Raw genomic sequence first — 22,781 nt, 5'->3', positions numbered from 1 at the left:
TCAGTGTGAGCCCGTGCCATCACTGAGCCAGCAAAGTCAGTTGAGTCAGTGTGAGCCCGTGCCACCACTGAGCCAGCAAAGTCAGCTGAGTCAGTGTGAGCCCGTGCCACCACTGAGCCAGCAAAGTCAGCTGAGTCAGTGTGAGCCCGTGCCACCACTGAACCAGAAAAGTCAGGTGAGTCAGTGTGAGCCCGTGCCACCACTGAGCCAGCAAAGTCAGCTGAGTCAGTGTGAGCCCGTGCCACCACTGAACCAGAAAAGTCAGCTGAGTCAGTGTGAGCCCGTGCCATCACTGAGTCAGCAAAGTCAGTTGAGTCATTGTGAGCCCGTGCCACCACTGAGCCAGCAAAGTCAGTTGAGTCAGTGTGAGCCCGTGCCACCACTGAGCCAGCAATTGTGAGCCCGTGCCACCACTGAACCAGCAAAGTCAGCTGAGTCATTGTGAGCCCGTGCCACCACTGAGCCAGCAAAGTCAGCTGAGTCAGTGTGAGCCCGTGCCATCACTGAGCCAGCAAAGTCAGCTGAGTCAGTGTGAGCCCGTGCCACCACTGAGCCAGCAAAGTCAGCTGAGTCAGTGTGAGCCCGTGCCACCACTGAACCAGCAAAGTCAGTTGAGTCAGTGACAAGCCCGTGCCACCACTGAGCCAGCAAAGTCAGCTGAGTCAGTGTGAGCCCGTGCCACCACTGAGCCAGCAAAATCAGCTGAGTCACTGTGAGCCCGTGTCACCACTGAACCAGCAAAGTCAGTTGAGTCAGTGTGAGCCCGTGCCACCACTGAGCCAGCAAAGTCAGTTGAGTCATTGTGAGCCCGTGTCACCATTGAACCAGCAAAGTGCCCGGACCATCAGCACCGTATTAAACCGCGTCTTCACGCGGCGTGCCTTACTAGCTAAACTGGCAGCTCCAAAGAAGTCGAAGCGATAGTTTTTTTGCGTGCGGTTCAATGCACATAAAACCGCTTTAACCGAGTATAGCTCACAATAGATTTCAAGGGGTTCGGTTCCGGTTAACTTTGCGAAAACCAATTTAAACCAATTTAAACCAATTCAATTCGCGTATTTGATCTGAATAGGCTAAAAAAAATACCTCCCCGTGTAGCTTATACATTGCAGGCCATGTTGAAGGTTGCACGTGAGGTCTTTGTCTTGCTAATTCACCTTTTTTTTAAAGTAAATTATGGAATGTTTGTCGCGGTGAGACAGAGAGGCACTGACGGCCAGGGCCTCCGCGTAAACGAAATCGCGGTCTCCAAACCCGCAACTGGAACCGCGCAGCCACCGTCCATCGCGTCACGTGAGCGAGTCACGTGATCTCCTCGCCGAGGCGGCAGATACACAGACAGAGAGACAGAGACACAGACAGAGACACAGGGAGACAGAGAGACACAGGAACACAGAGAGACACAGGGAGACAGAGAGAGACACAGGGAGACAGAGAGAGACACAGGGAGACAGAGAGAGACACAGGGAGACACAGGGAGACAGAGAGAGACACAGGTAGACAGAGAGACATATACAGACAGACAGAGAGACACAGGGAGACACAGAGAGACACAGGAACACAGAGAGACAGAGAGAGACACAGAGAGACACAGGGAGACACAGAGAGACACAGAGAGACACAGGGAGACACAGAGAGACAGAGATATACAGACAGAGAGACACAGAGAGACACAGACAGAGAGACACAGACAGAGAGACACAGACAGAGAGACAGAGACAGGGAGACACAGACAGAGAGACACAGACAGAGAGACACAGGGTGACACACAGAGACACATATAGAGAGACAGACAGACACCGAGACACAGACAGAGAGACAGGGAGACACAGGGAGACAGACAGAGACCCGGAGACACAGGGACACAGAGAGACAGACAGAGAGACACAGGGAGACGACACAGAGAGACGACACAGGGAAACACAGAGACGACACAGGGAGACAGCCCTCGTCAGCCCTCGTCAGCCCTCGTCAGCTCTTCCTGCTCGGCCACAATGGTGAGATGGTGAGCTGCGTGCCACTCGCCCGCTCCCGACTGCTCCGGGTTCCTCCGTCGCCACCACGGGTGGGGGGGGGAGGTGGTGGCATGGAGCTGGGTCCGCTTCCCCAGCAATAAGTAATATTAAAAACAACTTTTTTTTAACACGCTTTAAATACATTCCTGCGGAGGGAGCTGGTAGGAACGTTGGGTTGCTCGGTCAATGGCCAGGGTCAACGGCGGCGTGGTGTATTCCGCAAATATGCCCGACTGTGAGGGCGGGCACAAGCCGGTAGTGAGTAGGTTAAACGTTGAGTTTTATAAGGGCACCACGGGGTGACCAGCCCCTCCCCACCCAGCCCCTCCCCACCCAGCCTCACCCCTCCCATTTTTGGATCCACGACGGACGGACGGACACAATAATCCGCTGTGGGCTGGTGTAACCAGGAGGTTCCTACCAGTATGAAATGTACCGTACTAGTAATGGAAGAACTCCACGATTGCAGGAAGTGCCCCCGAAGCCTGCCATAACGTAAGGGGGCCGTGGTGATTTCCGCCAACGTCAATTGAGCGTGGACAATTAGACCCAAGCCGAAACATAACATGTAAAAAAGATGGTTTAAAATATTTTTTTAATGATATCACATAGTATTGTCATCAGGAAGACGTAAATATACGAAGTTTGCAGTCAATACCACATTGGGAAGTGGGTTAAAATTGAGTTACAATATTTGAGGATACAACAACAGAGTGAGTTAATAGAAAGCGTGTAAAAAGATTGTTTAAAAATATTTTTTATGATATCATTTAGTATTGTCATCAGTATGACATAAGTATACAAAGTTTTCAGTCGATACCACATTGGGAAGTGTGTTAAAATTGAGTTACAAGATTTGAGGATACGACAACAGACAGTTAATAGAAAGCGTGTTATAATAAAATAGAGAGATTATATGAGGTGTTTAAAGTCCAAAGATGTTAGTGCTTGTGAATTGTGTTTATTCTGTTGAGTTTTGGCCAATTTTGCGAAAGTGAATATACACATTTACCATGTTACCATGTACGTTAAATTGTACCACATATTCAACTATAATTCATTGCGTGTAATTTTATAACTTAATCATTCAATTGCTTCAGATTTTGTCAAAGTAACTCGGTCCATCACAATGTTATTGTTTGATGTGTTTGCGCACAGAGGTTTCGGTTTTCTGGAGATCGGGATTGCCCGGACTGGGTTCTTGCAGAGATTAGCACGCTCACGAAGTTGGTAAGTTTTCCACGGCACGATGGGATTTGTATAAGTTAACCTGCTTAGATAATTGATACACAAACCTGCAATTGCAGCTAAACTAAATATCTTATTGGTTCTTTCGGTAAAGACACGTAGAAGGGAAATAATAAAATAATAAAAATTTTACATAATAAAATACAATTCTCTCGACGTTTTGGCCACAACGCAAGCAGCCGTCCTCAGGTAAAGAACAGGTCACCTTAGGACGGCTGCTTGCGTTGTGGCTGAAACATCGTGAGAATTATTTTATTATGTTTTATTTTTATTATTTTATTATTTCCCTTCTACGTGACTTTACCGAAAGAACCAAGAAGATGAATCCCTGCAGTCACGAAAGCTTTGAATCGAAAATTAAACTAAATATGTTTACTATGGTAAAGTTACGTAATTTATTTTTTTATTTTTTATTAAAATAAATTACATTATACCTTCGATTGGATTTGTATGGATCCCTGCAGTCACGAAAAGTACAAACCTAGAATGTTACTACGTATATATGCTTATGAATCTGATGCTGAATTTAGAAAAAGATGCATGTATTATGTGAACGTTTGTGTGAACCTGGACTTTCTCCGCTGTGCTTTAAAGACTCCTATTACCCGCAGAGTTTTTGCAGATCAGTGGGAGCCGGTTGGCAAATTTAGCCTCACTAAATGTGGTTGTGAGAATTGTTCTACAAATCGAGAGCTGAAACAATAATCGGCTTGTTAAACGCTCTTACACGTGGCAGTTTCATCTGTTTGTTTGTGCTTAACCGAAAATTGTTTTATTTTATTATGTTTCATTTTTATTATTTTATTACTTCCCTTCTACGTGACTTTACTGAAAGAACCAAGAAGATGAATCCCTGCAGTCACGAAAGCTTTAAATCGAAATTTTTGACAATGCTTGCCTCTGCTCTCTGTCTTTGGCTATGCTGCTTCTCGTAAGGGTCTGTATGTTTCACCATGATTGAAATAGTGCAAGTATCATGCTAAGCTTGTAAGCATCGACAATTCCGTTAATCAGAGAACCAGGTAATTTACAACCCATTGTGTGCGATATTAAGGTGATGGAAGGTAGGAAACCCCCCTACTTACGAGTAGAAAGACTACGATCACCATATAGCCTTTATCAGACTGTTAATCTGCAATTCGGGATATGGATTGTAGTGTGAAAGGGCAATTAAGGATTGCAAATGCATGGCAGCCTTTCACTGAACAGTGACTTCATTTGGCTGTACAATATGTAAACAAAAAATAACAAAAAAACACTTTTTGCATTTCCAGCATTGAAAAATCCAATAATGTACGGTGCCCTATTAACCAATTGGAAAACACAAAATATAAATTACGTGCACATAGTATTCAAATACATATTTATCTTCCTCATTTGTATGACAATTGTGCAATATTATGACATAAGACACATTTTTATTTTGACCTCATAATTGCCAGTGCATCATCTCACGGTTGGAATCACGCCTGTTAAATGTCATAGAACTGATGCTGAAGTCACCTCGGTTGGCTTCTTTACTATACTAGGTGGTGTGCATATACACAGTTTTGAAAGAGCATTCATCAAATATGCATACAAATCTAACGGTTGTTTTTTCTCAACGCTGAATATGCCGAATTAAATGAAAAACCACTTACTATGATTTAATTTGCATTCATGCAAGACTGGACTGAAATTACCAATGTGCAGTACATTATTTTTAAGCATCTCGTGTAATTATGGGTTGCTCGATGAATTCAAACATAGGCTCTCAACCACCCAGGTTCCGTAAAATATTTACATAAACAAAGACGTGCAAATGAAAATCACAATGCTGAACGCCAATAACGAGAATTATAATTGATATTGTTGTTTAGTGTTATCGTTAAATGTTTTACATCTCTATTAATGTAAAAGCATCATCTAATGCTTCAAATTCTAAACATCAGTAAAAGTGTGACAATGAGAATGAACCTATCGGCTCTGTATAAAGTGGCTCACCGATGCCTCTGCTTTCTACATATCTTTGTGCAAAGACACATCAAGGCAATATTTTTCTTGACCCATGAATTTGCTTGTTGTAAATAATAATGAAGACTTGTTCTAAAGTTGTGTTTGGCTACTACCTCTCTTACAGACATCTGTGAAGATGAAGCTTCTCTGTGTTCAGATGATTAAAGACCTACTTGGAGAGCCAATTGATGTAAGCCATCAACAATACCAATTTAAAGCGACACAAACTTCCAGTACGTGGGCTTTATTTGTGTGATGCAGTGGAATGATTGTACAGGTAGTCCCCGAGTTACAATGGTCCGACTTACGATATTTCGATCTTACGATGGCGATAGCGATACGACAAAATTGTTAAATATTTAACATTTCGCGCGGCAGGCAAACGCAGCAGCGTACGAGGTACAATACTGAAACTTTATCATCGTTATTCCTCCTCTTCCGACAACTAAGTTAATGTAGCAATCAACAACCTAACATCGTTCAAGTATGCAGACGACGGACAGAATCTTGGTGAGTACAATACAATATGATACGTTCAATGCATGTATGATACGTAGCTTTAGCGATTTCATTTTAGGGTTTCCGCGATACGATACGTTCAATGCATGTTAATCGTTTTTATAGCAGATAGGATTGTTTCCTAAAAAAAACTTTCTATTAAATTGCAGTTCATATAGGTAGGGTAAGAATTTACCTTGTTTTTTACTTTAAATTTTACTGTAATACAGTATTGTAATTAATAAATACATACAGTATATAGTTTATACAGTACGGTACTGTAAATTGCTCTGTTTTGCTAAATTATCACCATTCTTTAAGACTCCTGGGCAGGCTAGGCCATCTTCGACTTACGATATTTTTGACTTACGATGGGGTCGTCGTAACGCATCTCCATCGTAAGTAGAGGACTACCTGTATACGTAATTTGTTGATGAAGTGTCCCCTTTAAATAAGAATTGGTCCCGTTTGGCGGGATAAGCTATTGGAGCATAGCTGGCAAATCTACATGCAAATTAAAGGGACCTTTCCCTTCTCCCTAATACGTGGTGTGAAAAGACTACGTCTGAGCAACACCCTCAAAGAAGGAGGCAAAGGTTCACCTGTGTCACTTGACGGGGCATATTCTGAGGTTTGCCGCACGGGTTCATACCCAGCGGAAGTCAATAGCTTAAGGCCAGTATCGTGTGACAAATCTTGGTGGAATCTTTTTTGTTGTAATGCTACCACATTACACAAAATGGATTTATTAATCAATGGTTTTAATTGAGCTGTTTTGTTTTGAATATCATTGATTGGACTACACACAGATGATGTGGTTTGAGCACCATTGTTTATATTGCAAATAGAGATCTTCGTTAAAGACATTTTGGAATATTGCAATTTACCCCTTTTTTATTTTATTCTGTACATAAGGTTTGAGTCAACCAAGCTGCATAGGACAAGATAAGCATTTGATTGTTGTATTATGAGATTGTGGAAAGTAAAAATACATTTCAAAATCCACTGGCCTTTGTAAATGATGACAAAGCAGTTATCCCAGCTCTCACAAACCATGACCTAAATAAATAAATACATATTTAGATATAATACACACCATTACAACGTGCTTAGAATTAAACTGAGACAAAAAGAGAAACACGGATTACAAAGTACAGGGTGTTTAAAAACGATGGACCCGATTTGAAATCGCTATATCTCTGCAACCACAAACCACCCATGAATGAAACTCTTACCACTTGAAAGGGCAGAGTAGATAGTTTCAAATGATTACCGCTCGATGCCTCTCCCAGCGTACAAACAGCCCCTAGCCTCAGTCATTCGCAAGATGGTGACCCCGCAACACAAGGGGCGTTTTGCGTTCTGCAGTTCAGCAAGACTGAATCCGTAATTGCGGTGCAGCGTGCGTTTCAACGGCGTTTTGGCATTGATCCGCCAATGTCAAAGAGCATTCCTCGTTGGTACCGACAATTTGAGGAAACAGGCTGTTAATGTAAGGGGAAGAGCACAGGGCGACCACGCACCTCAGAGGAAAACGTGAGAAGAGAGGCTTTTGAGACGAATTCAACTATCATCTCGATGTTGTCCGTACAGCAGGTGGAAGGCACATAGAGCATTTATAAAATGGTTAGTAAAACTTGATAACTCATTAAACCGTTTGTAACTTTTTGTGTAATTGTAACATGTTGCCATCGTGAAATATACTGCTTTGAAATTTGGTCCATCTTTTTAAAACACCCTGTATATGCAGGTTAATGCCGTCATAAAAACTCTTAAGAAAGTAAGGTGGGCTTGGGCAGGATACATCACTAGAAGGGATGACGCTGCAATGGTAGAGAATGATAATGCATAGGCAGCCAAGGAATGGAGTGTGAGTGCATGTCCCCTGGAGATGGAGATATTAACTCAGATCATGTGCACAAGTATTGGCTGGATTATGACATCTCACAATTGTGATAAGTGGTGGCAGCCACGGGAGGCCTTAATTCAGCGGTGGATTGACCAAGACTGATGATGATGGTGAGAGCCCTGCAAAGTCTCATGTCCTTCTGAGTTAATCATGTGACACCGCAGTTAAGCCATTTCGCCTGTTCACCGTTTCACCCGACATTCTTCAGGATATGCTCTAATATGAGGCTTAGGTGTTCATGTTTGCTCCCTCGCATACGAATGACAGATGCTTCTGGTCCAAGGGCGATATTTACATATTTACATCCCTCCACTTGCATATGTGGTGCTAAAATCATCCCCTTTCACATTGGTCGTGGTGCATTCACTTCCTTACTTGCATGTCAATTGTAACCTGCTATTGTCCTGGTGCTTCAAGCAGTCGAATATCTTGTTCCAGCAGTGAATAGTATTTACAGGCGTCCACCATTGCATGCAAGAGCAGGCCATGGCCCTTGCAGAGGTCAATACAGGTTTACCTCCGGTTACCTTCTGTCTGCCTACTTTGCTCGTTTCTCCTGCACAGCTGTTAGAATCGGTTTCATTGGTTGCCACCATGGTCTGTATTGTCGCATCAACAATTATTCAATAATAGCCATTGTAACTATGTGACAGCTCGCTGTCAAAACCTTCCGTTGACCCCACCATTCCTGGCAATAATTATCACCGTACTTTACTAACATTCTGGAATGCCATGTTCTTCACTGGCTTGCTCCACATTACTTAGAATTCCCTCTATCTGCAAATCTAATACAGTTTTTTCCCTCTTCATATCACCGAAACGGCCCTTCTCAATGTCCAGAACCATCCTGCAAATTCCTTCCATGCCGGTCTTCAATTCTCATTCTTCTCGACCTTTCTGACACCTCTGACACTGTTGATCACCCCACTCTTATTTCCACTCTCTCTGACCTCTCCTGGCTCAAGTCCTACCTTCTCGCACATTGTCCATCTTCTTCAATCACTCCATATCCCCACCCTCCCCTCTTAGTGTCAATGTTCCGCAGGGATCAGTTCTGGGTCCCTTACTGTTCTCTCTATATATTTGGCCTCCTCATCATTTGCTTGCTGATGATACCCAAATCTTCTTCTCCTTCCCTTCATATACTCCTCACTTTTCATCTCGTATCTCCTCGTGTCCGGCTGCCATCCAATCTTGGATGGTGCTTCACTCTCTGTCAATCTTTCCAAATCATGAATAATTTTCTTAATGGCATCTCGTTTTCTTCCCGTCGCAACCATCTATTTCCCTCTCTCACTCCTGTGTCTTCTGCCCTCAACCTTGGTGTCACATTTGACTCTTCCCTCACTTTTTACACCCACATCACCGCGACTACTCGCATTTGCCGCTTTTATCAATTTTGTCTTGCCATGGTGGTGAGATATTAACTCCTGCGCCTGGTATAGAGTAAGCCGCGGGTTTGATCCCGACCCTGACGCCTGTATATTTGGAGTTTGCATGCTCTCGTGGTCTTGTGGATTTTTCTCCGGATCCTCCGGGTTTTCTCTCAACATTTATAAACGTGTGTTTAGAGTATTTGGCTGCTGTAACTTTTCACATAATAAGCCACTTAATTGAGCTATCAAATGTGGCCAGGTCGCTTCTGAAAAGGAACTATTTGCTCAGCAGGCCTTGCCTGATAAATATAATATTTTTTAACATGAGGGTAAATCCCCACCCTCTCTTGTCAATTTCTGCTGCCAAACTCCTGATTCATTCCCTGCCTCTGCCCTCACCTCTAACGCATTAAAAATGTTTCTGCACGAGTTATTTTTAGCCTCTCCTTTAATTCTTACTTTGTTTCTTCAACTCCACTGGCTTATACCGCTGCCTTTTCAATTACCTGATGCGAGTCTTTAAATCTCTTCAATGCCTTTGCTCCACATTATCTTGTCTCTCTCATAGCCTTCCATATCCCCTTCTAGTCCTCTTCGTTCCCAATCTTCTCCGTGTCTCTCTGTCCCTTCCTTATTACTGTACCCAATCTCGTTGTTGGTCCTCTCTCCTTGTCCATCCCTCCACTGGAATAAAACTATCCTCCCCTTTCATGATGCCTAAGTACCCGCTATCATTGTAACTCATTCTTCAAACCTTGTGCGCTCCTTCCATCTAAATCATTCTATTCCGTCTCCGTTTTGTACGTTATGTCAGTAGCCTTGATTGAAGGCGCTATGTAAATAATATTAGATTGTAGAATGTCTATTTACATCAGACCCATACTCCAAACAGGCATCCGTCTCCTTCCATGGCAAAGGTCACTGTTAGAATGGTGGACAATCCTTTTCTTCAACAGAGGTATGCGGTTCAAACCGAACAGAAAACTATAACCATTATCTGGAAAATAACCATTATACAGGTAGTCCTCTACTTTAGATGGAGATGCGTTACGACGACCCCATCGTAAGTCAAAAATATCGTAAGTCGAAGATGGCCTAGCCTACCCAGGAGTCTTAAAGAATGGTGATAATTTAGCAAAACAGAGAAATTTACAGTACCGTACTGTATAAACTATATACTGTATGTATTTATTAATTACAATACTGTATTGCACAGTAAAATGTAAAGTATAAAACAAGGTTATTTCTTAGCCTACCTATATGAACTGCAATTTAATAGAAAACATTTTCAAGAAACAATCCTATCTGCTATAAAAACTATTAACATGCATTTAATGTATCGTATCGTGGTAACCCTAAAATGAAATCGCTAAAGCTACGTTTCATACATGCATTGAACGTATCGTAACGTATCATATTGTACTGTACTCACCAAGATTCGTACGCTGTTGCGTTTGCCTGCCGCGCAAACTTTAAACTATTTTACAATTTTGTCGTATCGCTATCGCCATCATAAGATCGAAATATCGTAAGTCGGACCATCCTAACTTGGGGACTATCTGTATATGTTACGCTTTGTGAACTGTAACTGAAAACGAAGCCAAATCTAAATGCCCGCTCAGGAACAGGCCAACCAGGTCAGGTTAGCGCCGTTGAGCCGTGTCTCGCGACTGACGCCGCATTCACATTCCTCTATTGCCGGCTACCCTTTGCCAGCTCTCAGTATCTCTGTGGGTGTCTCTGTATATCCATGTGTCTCTCTGTATCTTCGTTTGTCTTTCAGAATCTCCGTTTGTCTCCCAGTATCTCTGTCTTTTACTATCGCCGTTTTTTCTCTCAGTATCCCCGTTTCTCTGCATCTCCGTTTGTTTCTATGCATCTTCATTTGTCTCTCTGTATCTCCGTCTCTATCTCAGTCACACGCACAGACGTGTTTGAAGCACTTCGAACATGCCTCTCTTTTTTATTAGAAAGCATGGCAGTTTCTTTGAAGATTTTGGTGCTCGTATAAACACAGTTGTAGCATGCTTCAAAGAAGCTGGCCACCTCTTTCAAAGATGCAGTAGACCCTGCCAGGCGAGGCCTACAAAGTCCAGGTTGGTGTCATCGCTGCAAGGAATGTCGCGTGCAGGACACTCGAGCATTTTCTAAAACAGGGTAGCTGCTCGCTCCTCCTCATCAGAGGTCGCAAATGGGTTTTGATTCCTTACCCGTACCCGGCCGCACTAGGGTCGCAAACGGGTACCCGATACCCGGCCGGGTATGGGTAGCCGAGTATCGGGTAGGGTACGGGTATCGGGTACCCGATTGCGACCTCTGGGATGAAGCCATGTTGCAGGCGCGGGTGGGTTTATTCTCGGAACTTGAATTGTGAGAAGAGACAAGACGTTGGGAAATGAGTGACAAACGGTTACTCACCAGGGACTCACGGCCTACCCGTACCCGGCCGCAACAGGGTCGCAAACGGGTACCCGGCTACCCGTACCCGGCCGGGTACGGGTAGCCGGGTATCGGGTAGGGTACGGGTATCGGTATCGGGTACCCGATTGCGACCTCTGCTTCTCATCCACGTAAACCTATGGTGGTGGAAAAAAGCTGCCCAGAGCGGCTTCCAGCAGCGCTTAAGGGCATCGTCGTTCTTCACTGGTCTCCAAGCCTAGGCGACCTCTAAAAGCACATTAATGTAGAGACCCTTCCAAAACCTTACTAGTGTGTGGAGGTCACCATCCTCAATGCCGTGTAGCATCGCAAAGAAGGTCCTCGTTGTGGGATTTAATCAGCGCCATCACCCCCCGGTCCATTGGCTGCAGGAGTGACGTCACGTTGAGCGGGATGAACTTTACCGTCATTTCACTAGCTTGGGTCTACAGTGTCCGTCCAGAAGGGATGTGCTGAGGTAATGTTCTGACTCTGAAGGAAGACCATTGCCTGAAATATTAGTCTCCCATGTTGTTACAATGGAGTGTTGATGATGAGTAAGGTGAGGTTTTTTATTTTATTTGTGCTTTTGTAATGTAGGACTCCAGAGACGATAATTGTAGAGGCACCTTTATTTATTTACCCGTACTTCACGTTAGTTCGACTCACTAGCACATAACACAACACTGACCGTCTAGCATGACGGCGCTCACTGCCTGGATGGCTGGCTGACTATCCAGCAGTGGCGACGTCTAGCGATGACAAGGACGACAGCGACGATGGCGACAACGACTTCCACGACGAGACGACCCCGATTCCCACGGACAGCCCCGAGCCCCGACTCTCACCTCCTTTTATCCTTCCAGCATGGCCCGGCTCCGCCTTGGCCACACCCCCTTTCTAGAACTCTGGCGGGTACTCGGAGCTCCCAGATGGATCCCCTCAATGACCTTTGCCCCAGTTCCTCCCCTCCGCCGACGTTCCCGTGTATACTGTCTGCTCCTTATATGCAGACTGTTGGTACACCCAAAGTTGCCACTTGTGGCCACCAGTCGGCACTGCTACACTACACTTGTATACCACTGCCAGTACAGGCCCTTCATTCTTTATTTTAAGGTGAATGGAATTTAAATAATAATTTCGTAGCTCTTTGTTAATGCATGTGGCTTTCGTGATGGGTGATTGCGTTACCATATTTTTCCATGTTGGTTCAGACGTAACTTGTCACTGATACTCGGCATTGCTGGGAATTAAACTCGGGTCGCTGGGTTGATAGCTCAGTGAGCTAACCGGCGTGCCCCCCACTCCCACTTCGAACGCATCCTTTTATAATAATTTAAATTTACCCAAATATAAGAGGATGACTGGAGCAGAATATGTGGGTTCAATGAGAAGGTCCATACCGCAGCAGAAATGTTGTTCGGCATGAATATATGCACACCTAATTACCTATTCGGTGATGATAAAAAGTCGCAACTCATCATAAGTTGTAAATCTCGAATATGTAAACCATATGAACTGAATGGACGGTCGCTATTGATCGTTAAGGTCTCTGCAGCGGGATGGTAGAATATAAAGTGACTTGTAGTAACAGTCCCAATTATTAATTGACTCGTTTAGAATGAATCCTAAGGCAGAGTGGAAAACGTGAGCTCGGATGTTCAGAACAGTTATGTGAGCAGATATCCAGATCGCATCGCCAGAATCAAGTACAGACGTGAAGGTCCATTCGATCAGCTCATGAGCAGTGGTTTAGAGGCTTGGTTTATAACTAAAGAAGAACATGAAAAATAATGTCTTTGTGAGCGTTGGAACATGCATTCAGAAATCCAAAGACTCATTGTGTCAGATGCTAAGTTACTAGTAAGAGTAAACATGTTGATACAAGAGCCGCATTAGGTGTTTAGATACATTGTACCAAGTTTGGGAGTTGAAGGGGACTTTGGACTAAAATCACATTTGGTTTACTCATGTTGAAGATGGCTTTTAGAGGGATATAAAGCCCTGTTACATATCCTGAAATCCATCTGAAATGTTTCCACTTCTTCCACTGTAGAGGTAGACGTTTATACAATCATAGCAGCATAGCAGTGGATGTTTCACTGGTTCAGGTCAATGTATCATTCCTGTAGTATTACCATATGGTGAATCTTCTGTCATTTTGCAGTACCAGAAAATCACGAAGCTTACAGAAGATGCAAAATTTGGTGAGTTTAAGTCATCGCTTTCAATCATCACCATCCATTGTCTACCCACTGTTTGTTGAATGCTTCTCTATCGCCCCGTGCACATTCCTGCGATGCCACAATCAGTTCATGTACACCTATTTGTGTACATGAACTGATCTTATTGCCCCTCCTTAGTGGTCACCCTCTCAGATGTGTTGTTCTGTTTCTGCCATTGCATCACCAGTCCTGTCTTGCCTTAACAGACCGTTGGGGCAAGTGCTGTTATCGAGCAGCACCTATGAAGGCCGGCACGGCACACAAAACGGAGAGTGGGCATCACTGCGCCCGGCTAGTTTCGAATCCATGTACTCATTTGAGGCTTAGTCGACTTGGGAGAGGCCCATGACCCATTCAGATAATCGTCACTGGTGTTGGTCGCGAGTGGGAAGCGAACTCAGGTGGCCGGGTTGATAGCGCAGTGCCCTAACCACTACACTACTGCTCCCCACACACACGGGGGCACCCGTGCACACACACAAACATCCCCCGTGTAGTCTTAGCTAAGACCTAATAAAGGCTGGCACGGCACACGAGGTGTTGGTGGGTGGCCAGCACCACGCCCGGCCACCTTTGTCTCCAGAGTGGCGTTGTTTACACACTGCACTAGGTACTCATTTGAGGCTTCGTCGATCTAAGGGAGGCCCAGGACCCATTCAGATCATCGTCACTGGTATTGGCTGTGAGCGGGAATCGAACTCGGGTCGCTGGTTTCGTAGCGCAGCGCTCTCACCGCTATACTACCGCCCTCCACACACTCACGTTTGTGCGTGCACACACACACACAAACCTTCACTCCCCATGCGAGACTTGAGTCGGCTGAATAAAATGGTTCCACGGTTGAGTTTGCAAGTGCGAGTTTGCGTGTTAAGTCAATGTTGAAAGAAAGTAATATTTCATGGAAGTTGGTTCGTAAGTCGAGGACTGCCTGGTACCAACTTACAAAGATTACTTAATAAGGCGTAACTCCCGGCTTTCTTGAACGCTGCTCCTACTCAGATCGTGACACTGACGATGCCCATGACGTGGTGACGCCATCAGATTGAGATTTTAGTTGATTGTCTTGCGTAATATTGTTTTTATAACTCCGAATTATTATCATTGAAAAAATATACGTTTAGAAACATGTAATTTTACAATTTTTTTAAAAAAATTGGAGCGCGTAACTGTGAAACGCATATGTCCATAAAAGATTAATCCCGTAACTGCATATTCATGCTATGGGGGGATTATTACGCAAGGGATACCGAAACACCCTCCAAATCCAATTCTGGCAATCTATATTTAACTGGTGGGTTGCGTTAACGTGTGCTGTATTTTATTAAGCATGCCTAATCTAGGTTTTACTTGTGTATTTACAAACCTAGCAATTTGGTGATTACAGCAATGAAAAGTAGCTTAATAATTTTTTCGATTTAAAGCTTTCGTGACTGCAGCGATTCATATTCTTGGTTCTTTCGGTAAAGTCACGTAGAAGGGAAATAATAAAATAATAATAAAAACACAATACATTTTTTTATAAATAATTGTAACGGTAACAGGTTATTTGTAATCCGTGGTGTATATAGCTCTGTTTCTTCACCTGATGACGGACGCTTGTGTTGCGCCCGAAACGTCGTGATTTGATTTATTTTATTTTATACCTACGTGACTTTACCGAAAGAACCAAAGAGTATGGATCCCTGCAGTCACGGAAACTTCAAATCTCGGTTAATATTGTAGTTTAACTTTATGTTGTGTCCATGTCTTTGTGCAGAAAGTGGGGATGTGAAGGCGAGTCTGGCTGTACTCGAGTTTGTGCTGTGCAGTGCGGCTAAGTACAACGTGGATGGAAATTCTCTCTCCAGTGAGCTACAGCAGTTAGGTCTGCCCAAAGGTAATCTCTCTTTTATGGTTCTGTGTGTAATTTGTTCAATGTAATGGGAAGTGACTGTCGTCGCTTTATTTTATAGCTAATTTGCACTCGGAAGTTTTTGCTGATAACCCAATATCCTTCAACATGGTTTTAAACTTCCTCACGTATGCCCATAAATAACCGTGTCTGAAGAAGTTGCCTTCTATTCAAAAATGTTGACAAACTCAAGAATGACATGATAGCCATTTCCATGCCCTCGTTTAGGAGGCTGCTTTCCTATCTTACAGTTACATGCTAATTTCTCACATTAACATCACTAGCCCCGGCCACTTCTTTATAACCCTTGAGCTACACCCATTTCAAACCTTTTAAAACAGTCTGCCTCAGCAGCAGACCATGCTTTCCCACCTGATGATGGACGCTTGTGTTGCGCCCGAAACGTCGTGATTTATTTTATTTGATACCTACGTGACTTTACCGAAAGAACCAAAGAGTATGGATCCCTGCAGTCACGAAAGCTTCAAATCAAGAAAGGACACGATGGATTTGGATGATGCTCCTCCTGTTTCATGCCATATATCCCTATCTCTTTTGCTTAATATTCCCCTAATTTCAACTGCAGGAATTCATATTCTTTGGGTATTTCTGTAAATTCGCATAGATAGGTTCAAATTAATAAAAATAAAATAAACCAAAAACTACGACGTTTCGATCGCAGCACAAGCGGTCGTCATTAGGCGGAGAGGAAAGGGGTGTAAGCCTCTAAATGCAATTGTTTATAAAGGTTTAAAAGTGGGCGTAGCCCAAGTGTCAGAACGGAGTGGGTGGGGCACGAGTCTAGGTCAGCAGTGGATAGAGCAACCTATAGAGATGGAGTCTAGGCCATGATAGAGCAAAAGCTGTAGAGACGTAGTCTAGGCCAGCAGTGGGTAGAGCGGGACTCCTCACCTCAGCTCTCCCCAGCAGTTGAAGGCAGAATGAGTGAAGGTTGTGCGAGGGGTTAAAAAAGTGGTGGGCATCGGAGAGTGTTAACAATGGAGAGATGGTGCACTAGAGGAAGTTTAGCCCAGCAGTGGAACACATTCCTTCGGAGTGGGCAGGTAGGAACTTGGTTGGACAGCGCATTCGTGCGATCCGTGTCACGCGGCACAAGCTGCGTGGGCAGGCGCGTCACGTGGTGCTGAGCCCGCCCGAAGCGCTCTTTGAAATACAAATCGAGGGCGTGGCTATGCACGACAGGCGGACAGACAAATAATCCCTGGTGGGCAGTGTGGAACTGTTGTTCCTACCTGTATAAAGTATCCTATAGAGATGATGGACTAGTGGTAGTCTAGGGCCAGCAGTGGATAGAAGAAAACTTCACGTGTTTTATATCCAATTGAATTGGTAAATTGTACCTTTTTGCATTGATTTCAGAACACGCGTCCGCTCTGTGTAAGGTCTATGAAGATAAGCAAGCAGAACTCCAGGATCAGCTGAAGAGTCAGAGCCTGCGCCGTGAGTGTATTTTCATTGTTTAGATATTAAAGGAGCGATGTTACAAATTGCTGTGTGTGTTCTCTTGATGTTAGGAAAATGATGTTGGCTAATTTAAATAGTGAATGTGTAATATCGTCAGTACGACGCTCATTTTATGGTCTTAGGAGCATTGCAGGTAATACAAAATGTAAATTCACTTCCGAATGTCTTTACTTAAAATTCAATGCTTTTTATTTCGTCAGCCTTTGGGCCATGTAGACCACTGTTATCTAGCAGAATTTGTTTAAACCTATGCTGTTGAGCTGACACTGGTCTCTTGATTCTAGATTTGAAGTTTTCGTGACTGCAAGCATCCATAATCTTTCATTCTTTTGGTAAAGTCATGTCGGTGAAAATAAAATAAATCAATAGTTATTAAATTTTTATTTTTTTCACCTAAATCACGAGTTATTTTAATTTTATTTTCACCTACGTGACTTTACCGAAATAACCAAAGATTACTGGTCTCTTGCTTTAATTAAATGCATTTTATCGGGTGAGATTTTCAGTGAAACCTCAACCATTCATTCCCATTTTGGGGAATACCTATTCAAATACTAGTACAGTGATTATTTTAGTTCAGTTTTGATGCTTTATATTTTAAAAGCAAGCATGCCTATATTTACATGCACCTTGACCATTAATTTACTCAATTAACTTATCTGACATACTTTATTGTGTTATTTACATTTTTACAAAAGTAGTGTAATAAGTTTGTATATTCAATAGTTCACATGATTGGGTAATTATGTTTGCTGCTCATATATTTTATTCTCTATTTCTATAAAATGTACTTAACTTTACTGTTGAATCCTAAAACAATTGAAAAGTTGGATTTGCTTATAAACGACATACAAATAGATGATGTTTCGTTGTATATCACAGTGTAGTGGTAGCACTACTACAGAGTTAAATACGATACTCACTGAAGTTAATGTGTTTAAGTGTCTCTGTGCTTACGAATGTAAACCCTTCCCCTGTGCTTCGGTAGTGAGTCGTCTGGCAGGCGTCTCATGGCGTGTGGACTACACACTCTGCTCCAGCGAGCTAGCGGAGATTAATGAACCATCTGTACAGCTTAGGCTTAATATCCAGGATGGGGCCACTGGAATCATCAATCCCATCGCCTTCACACTGTCTGACAGCAAACTGCGAGTCCTTCTCACAGGTCTGTATTCTGTCTGTATGCGTGTATGCATATTTGGGGGGCAGTGCTGTGATTTTTTTAAACATTGCATTGCAATCTCAGAACCTGGGATACAATTCCACACAGGTAATGTACCATCTCCATATATACAAAAGGCAAAGTTGTGAATGTGTGTCTGTTCAAAATGTTTAGCGTACTTCCTGACATGCAACAAACTGGAAATTTGCCATGTGGGTACTTTCCAGACTACACCATGCAACAATTATAAAAAAACACTTTTGATTTTTTTTTTTGGGGGGGGTGGGGGAGCTCAATAATGCAGAATTTTCTTGCACAGCAAGTGAGCTGTGACGTCAAATCTGTCATGTGACCCGTGCATGTGGAAGCGTAACGTTTTGTAGTGTAGTGGTTAGCGCTATGCTGCGCTACGAACCCGACGACCCGAGTTCGATTCCCGCTCACGGCCACCACCGCTGACGATTATTTGAACCGGTCCTGGGCCTCCCCTAGGTCCACTAAGCCTCAAACAATTAACTGGTGTTGTGTGTGAACATCGCCACTGGGGAGACAAAAATACTGCTGAGGACCCAAACACGTGGTGGGATGCCTGTTGCATTCAATTGGCTGAAATGTCAGTACAGTTAATTGGCTGAACAAGTTTTACGTTTCGTTTCACCAGGATAGTCTAACTTGCAAGAGTGATCTGGGTCATCTAAATTGCAAAAGCAAAACAAATGTAATCGGGAACAAAAACAACTGAATTTTCAGCAGTCGATCATATCGCACTGGTTAGCAAGGCACAATGCTTAGACAAATGGATGGACCAGACACATGGAGACCTTATAGTTTTTTATAATAATTATTTTAAAAGGGAAGTTAAATACAGTTGTATCTCGGTATACGTCATTAATTCGTTCCAGAAGGTAGGACTTATACCGAAAATTACATATACCAAACTAATTTTTCCCATAAGAAATAAAGGGAAAGGAAATAATCCGTTTCAGAGTATAAGAAGTTATATTTTATATGGCATATTATACATTAATGGGGTTGTATAAAATAATTTAGACACTAATTACTAAAATGCATACATAAATTAAAATAAATGAATAAATAAAAATAAATTTAAATAAAAATAAAATTTAACGTCACTTTACCTTGCTGAGAGGAGTTGATAGCCTACGAGGATGGTGGTGAGGAAGAGGAGGAGTCGTGACCGGGGTCTACGCGGGTACGCGGTGACTCATCCCGACCCATACAAGTTCTAGCAAGCGCGTCTTATCCCAAGCAAGACGTCGTATCCAAAGACATTTTTTTTACATCAAAACACGACGTATACCAAATTCGATGTATTCCAAAGCGGTTGTATACCGAGGTATGACTGTATATTGTTTTTGGGGTATGTAGTAATTGTATTCCAATACTTCAAGACTAATTGAAATGTTATGTATTTCATATGTTGATTCTTGTGCGAATATAGAGCTGAAGACGGCACAGCAGCAGATGTCAGAGTTGAGCTGAGCATCGAATTGATCGGACCTCTGTTGGAAGTGTTGAGCAGCACAGCAGATCTACGCTGTGGATGATGCTCATTCGATCCCTCTGCTTTTGTTATTACACCTTTGTTAATTCTCTTGTCACCGCATAATATGGCTCGTTGAAAGTATTTACAGGTAATGGTTCACTTCACAATGTATTTTCTTATTCACACATTTGCTTGTATTGTGCTGTCCACGTGTAATTTAAATACAATAAAGAGTTCATTCCGCTGTGTACTTTTGCTCTGCATAATTTCAACTTCTCTCCCTATGTTTGGAATTGGGCAACATCGTTAATATAGAAGTCATCTGAAAGTGATGGCTAAAATAACTCTGGTCTACGGTTGTGGGACATTGAGGGTAGTATAATTATGATAAGTAATATTTTTAAAAACTTTTTTAGAAAAAAGCTTTTATGAAATGTACTAGTAATGGCGGAACTCCACGACTCCAGGAAGTGGCCCCGAAGCTTGCCATAACGTAAGGGAGCGTGGCCAATTACAGCCAACGTTGGTTGAGCGTGTACAATTAGACCCAAGCCGAAACATAACATATAAAAATTAATGTTTAAAAATATATATTTTTTATGATAGAATATAGTATTGTCATCAGTATGACACAAGTACCAAGTTTGCAGTCGATACATTGGGAAGTGGGTTAAAATTGAGTTACAAGATTTGAGGATACGACAACAACAGAGTGAATTAAATAAAAAGCGTGTAATAATTAAAAGGTGGCATGAGATAATCACCTGCCAGGCCAGCTTTGTATCCCCAGTGGTGATGTTTTATCCACACCATTGCACCAGATAATCACGTGTAAGGCTGAGTCGTCCTTGGGGAGGCCCAGGACCAGTTCAGATATTCACCTTGAGCCACTGCTCCTCACATTTGCACATTACTACCCTAAACGCACCTCTTACATACCAACAGAGGTCAGATCACTTTCTCAAACACATCCTCTTTGACAAAGATTCCCTGTATAGCCTTAGCAGTCTATTGCAATTTGTGCAATAGACATGAAAGCAAACATGGTTACATGAGGGGTTGGTGTGGCTATAACCAAGCCCAGCCGCCTTTGTCTCCCCACTGCTGATGCGTACGTTCTTTGACACACGCACACTGAGATGAGAGACGGTGTGTTCTTATTCGGAGCCATTCCACATTCACCTTGGGGTGTGATAGGGATGTCCTCTGGCTCCTACATTATGTAACAGTGCACATGTGGTGTTTAGCATTTGTTGACAATGTACCTCTCAAGGAAATGGCGTTTAGTCTTCGTTTACAACTGGAGGCATTTGTGGGATACTTGTTGAAGAGATGCTCAGAAGGGGTCCATGAATAAGAGAGGGTCCAGCAGGAGCAAGAGCCCGGGGAGCCATCCCTAGTGGAAGGGCATCACGGATAGAGGAGGACCAACAGCTGCAAGAACACATCGACTGGGTTGAGCCACTCCCGACCGACAGTTTCAACGGCGGAGACGTTGCTCAGCTTGAGGGGAGGCTTAGCCAGGTGGCAGAGGCTCTGGCGGAGCAAGAACAACAACGTGTGATGAGTTTCTGCAGAAATTGAAGGTCCAGGCAGTTCAACCACTGCCATCATTCCGGGAGCAAGGCTGAGCCACCGGGCGCTATAGCCCACCGAGTGGAGCGAGGCGAGAACACCTCCATGGCTACTGAGCTCAGCGGAGACCTCCACAACTCCGAGAGCCGCTGGAGCAGGGATGACCCGTCCCGCAGCAGCCAATTCGCCTTTGAGCAGAAGCAGAGGAGACCAGATTAAAGGCAGCTATGTCGCCTTAGGCTGGCTGAGAAGTTCACAGCCGTGGTTCCGGTGGTAGTCTTCTGGGAGTGGACGATGGAGAAAGCCATGCGAGCTCTTCCCAAGCTCTGGGAACCTTCGCTATTGCCAAGGAGAATCAAACCACCCTCTTAAGCGGTGTATCTGGTTTTGGCGGAGGTTAACGATCCACCGTCCGGCGCAGTGCAGAGGCTCAAAGATCGAGGCGTGCTGTTAATGTGAGGAAGAAGCGCTTTCCCGAAACTGGATGCGGAGGCATGCTGGTGACTCAGCGACTCGCCACTTAAGCTTGTCTGGGTGAGATTGTGCTACTAGTGGTGGAAGGGGGTGCGCAAACTTTTCTGCGGGTCGCGTGAAGCATCCCTTGCGTATGAAGAGTTTCAGGGCCCAGCATGGATCATGGCACGGGTGATCGAACAGACGAAAGAGTCAGCTGAACCACAGACATCCACGGGGGCATGTGCTGATGGTGACAGAAACACCGAAGGCAACACTCAACCATGTCGTTTTGGCCATCCAGGGGCTGATGAAGGTACGTCTGGGGGGTGCAACATTTTGGGGTCCCCCCGAGATGTGCCTTCCTCACACGACTGTGTTCTGCCACTGCTGTGGACAGGAGGGCCACATCACGCAAGGATGCTGCAAAGGATGGAGCATGCCTCATCCGGGGTTCTGAACTTCAGCTTCCAGCAACAGGCAGGCGAATGAGCAGACCCCAGTCACCAAAGTGGCGAGACCCTTTGTCTCACTGCATCCTCACCTCTTCCTCACCACCTCCTGTCTATGCATCCCAAGGCAAATCACGCATTTTCTTCTACTTGTTTGCTACTGCTCACCGAGTCACTGCCTGATTAGTGACCCAACTCGACGGCACTGTGGTGCAAATTAGCTAGGCAGTTGGTAGATGTCGCATCGGGCATCGGTGCTGATGGGGACGACCGGGGACATCAAGGCAAGGGTTTTAGTCAACATGGGGTTCCTCGGCTAATATAATTTCCCATACTCTGCACAATAATTTACAGAAACAATACCGCTGCTTTCTCTCAATGTTCGTTACGTGGCAGAAAGTGTTCACCGGCCTTCAGTGGGAGAATAAAAAAAAAAAATCTGAATGTCATTATTTTCGGCCAAACTTTCGAGGAGCATTGGGGTTGCTTGCACTTCATCATCTTGCGGTTGCAGAAGGCACATTTTAAACTGAAGTCCGCAAAGTAGTGCCGTTGATCGCAGTCTGCGGTGC

The 22,781-nt window shown here is 43.9% G+C and overlaps 1 protein-coding gene across 3 annotated transcripts; it reads left to right on the top strand.

Moving 5' to 3' along the window:
• The first annotated feature begins 1,305 nt into the window (after positions 1-1,305).
• COMMD4 (COMM domain containing 4) lies at positions 1,306-19,969 on the top strand. 3 transcript variants are annotated; one of them, XM_078881866.1, is made up of 8 exons: positions 1,306-1,997; positions 3,174-3,245; positions 5,383-5,448; positions 13,627-13,666; positions 15,441-15,560; positions 16,956-17,036; positions 18,049-18,225; positions 19,685-19,969. In XM_078881866.1, exons 1-8 carry the CDS (start codon positions 1,995-1,997, stop codon positions 19,723-19,725), a joined length of 600 nt encoding a protein of 199 aa, XP_078737992.1. In that variant the 5' UTR covers positions 1,306-1,994; the 3' UTR covers positions 19,726-19,969. The 3 variants fall into 3 exon arrangements, with proteins under 3 accessions (XP_078737992.1, XP_078738000.1, XP_078738008.1); XM_078881874.1 differs by having other exon boundaries at positions 1,306-2,005; XM_078881882.1 differs by lacking the exon at positions 1,306-1,997 and adding an exon at positions 2,491-2,510.
• The last annotated feature ends 2,812 nt before the right edge of the window (positions 19,970-22,781 follow it).

Source organism: Lampetra fluviatilis, chromosome 3 (genome assembly GCF_964198595.1).
Source record: "Lampetra fluviatilis chromosome 3, kcLamFluv1.1, whole genome shotgun sequence".
Lineage (NCBI taxonomy): Eukaryota > Metazoa > Chordata > Hyperoartia > Petromyzontiformes > Petromyzontidae > Lampetra > Lampetra fluviatilis.
This window is presented reverse-complemented; position numbering and strand designations above follow the sequence as displayed.

Excerpts from the sequence above, each read along its gene's own strand:
- COMMD4 (XM_078881866.1), top strand. Across the intron at positions 3,246-5,382 it reads TTAGCACGCTCACGAAGTTG|ACATCTGTGAAGATGAAGCT; the intron begins GTAAGTTTTCCA and ends CCTCTCTTACAG. Across the intron at positions 15,561-16,955 it reads GCAGTTAGGTCTGCCCAAAG|AACACGCGTCCGCTCTGTGT; the intron begins GTAATCTCTCTT and ends CATTGATTTCAG.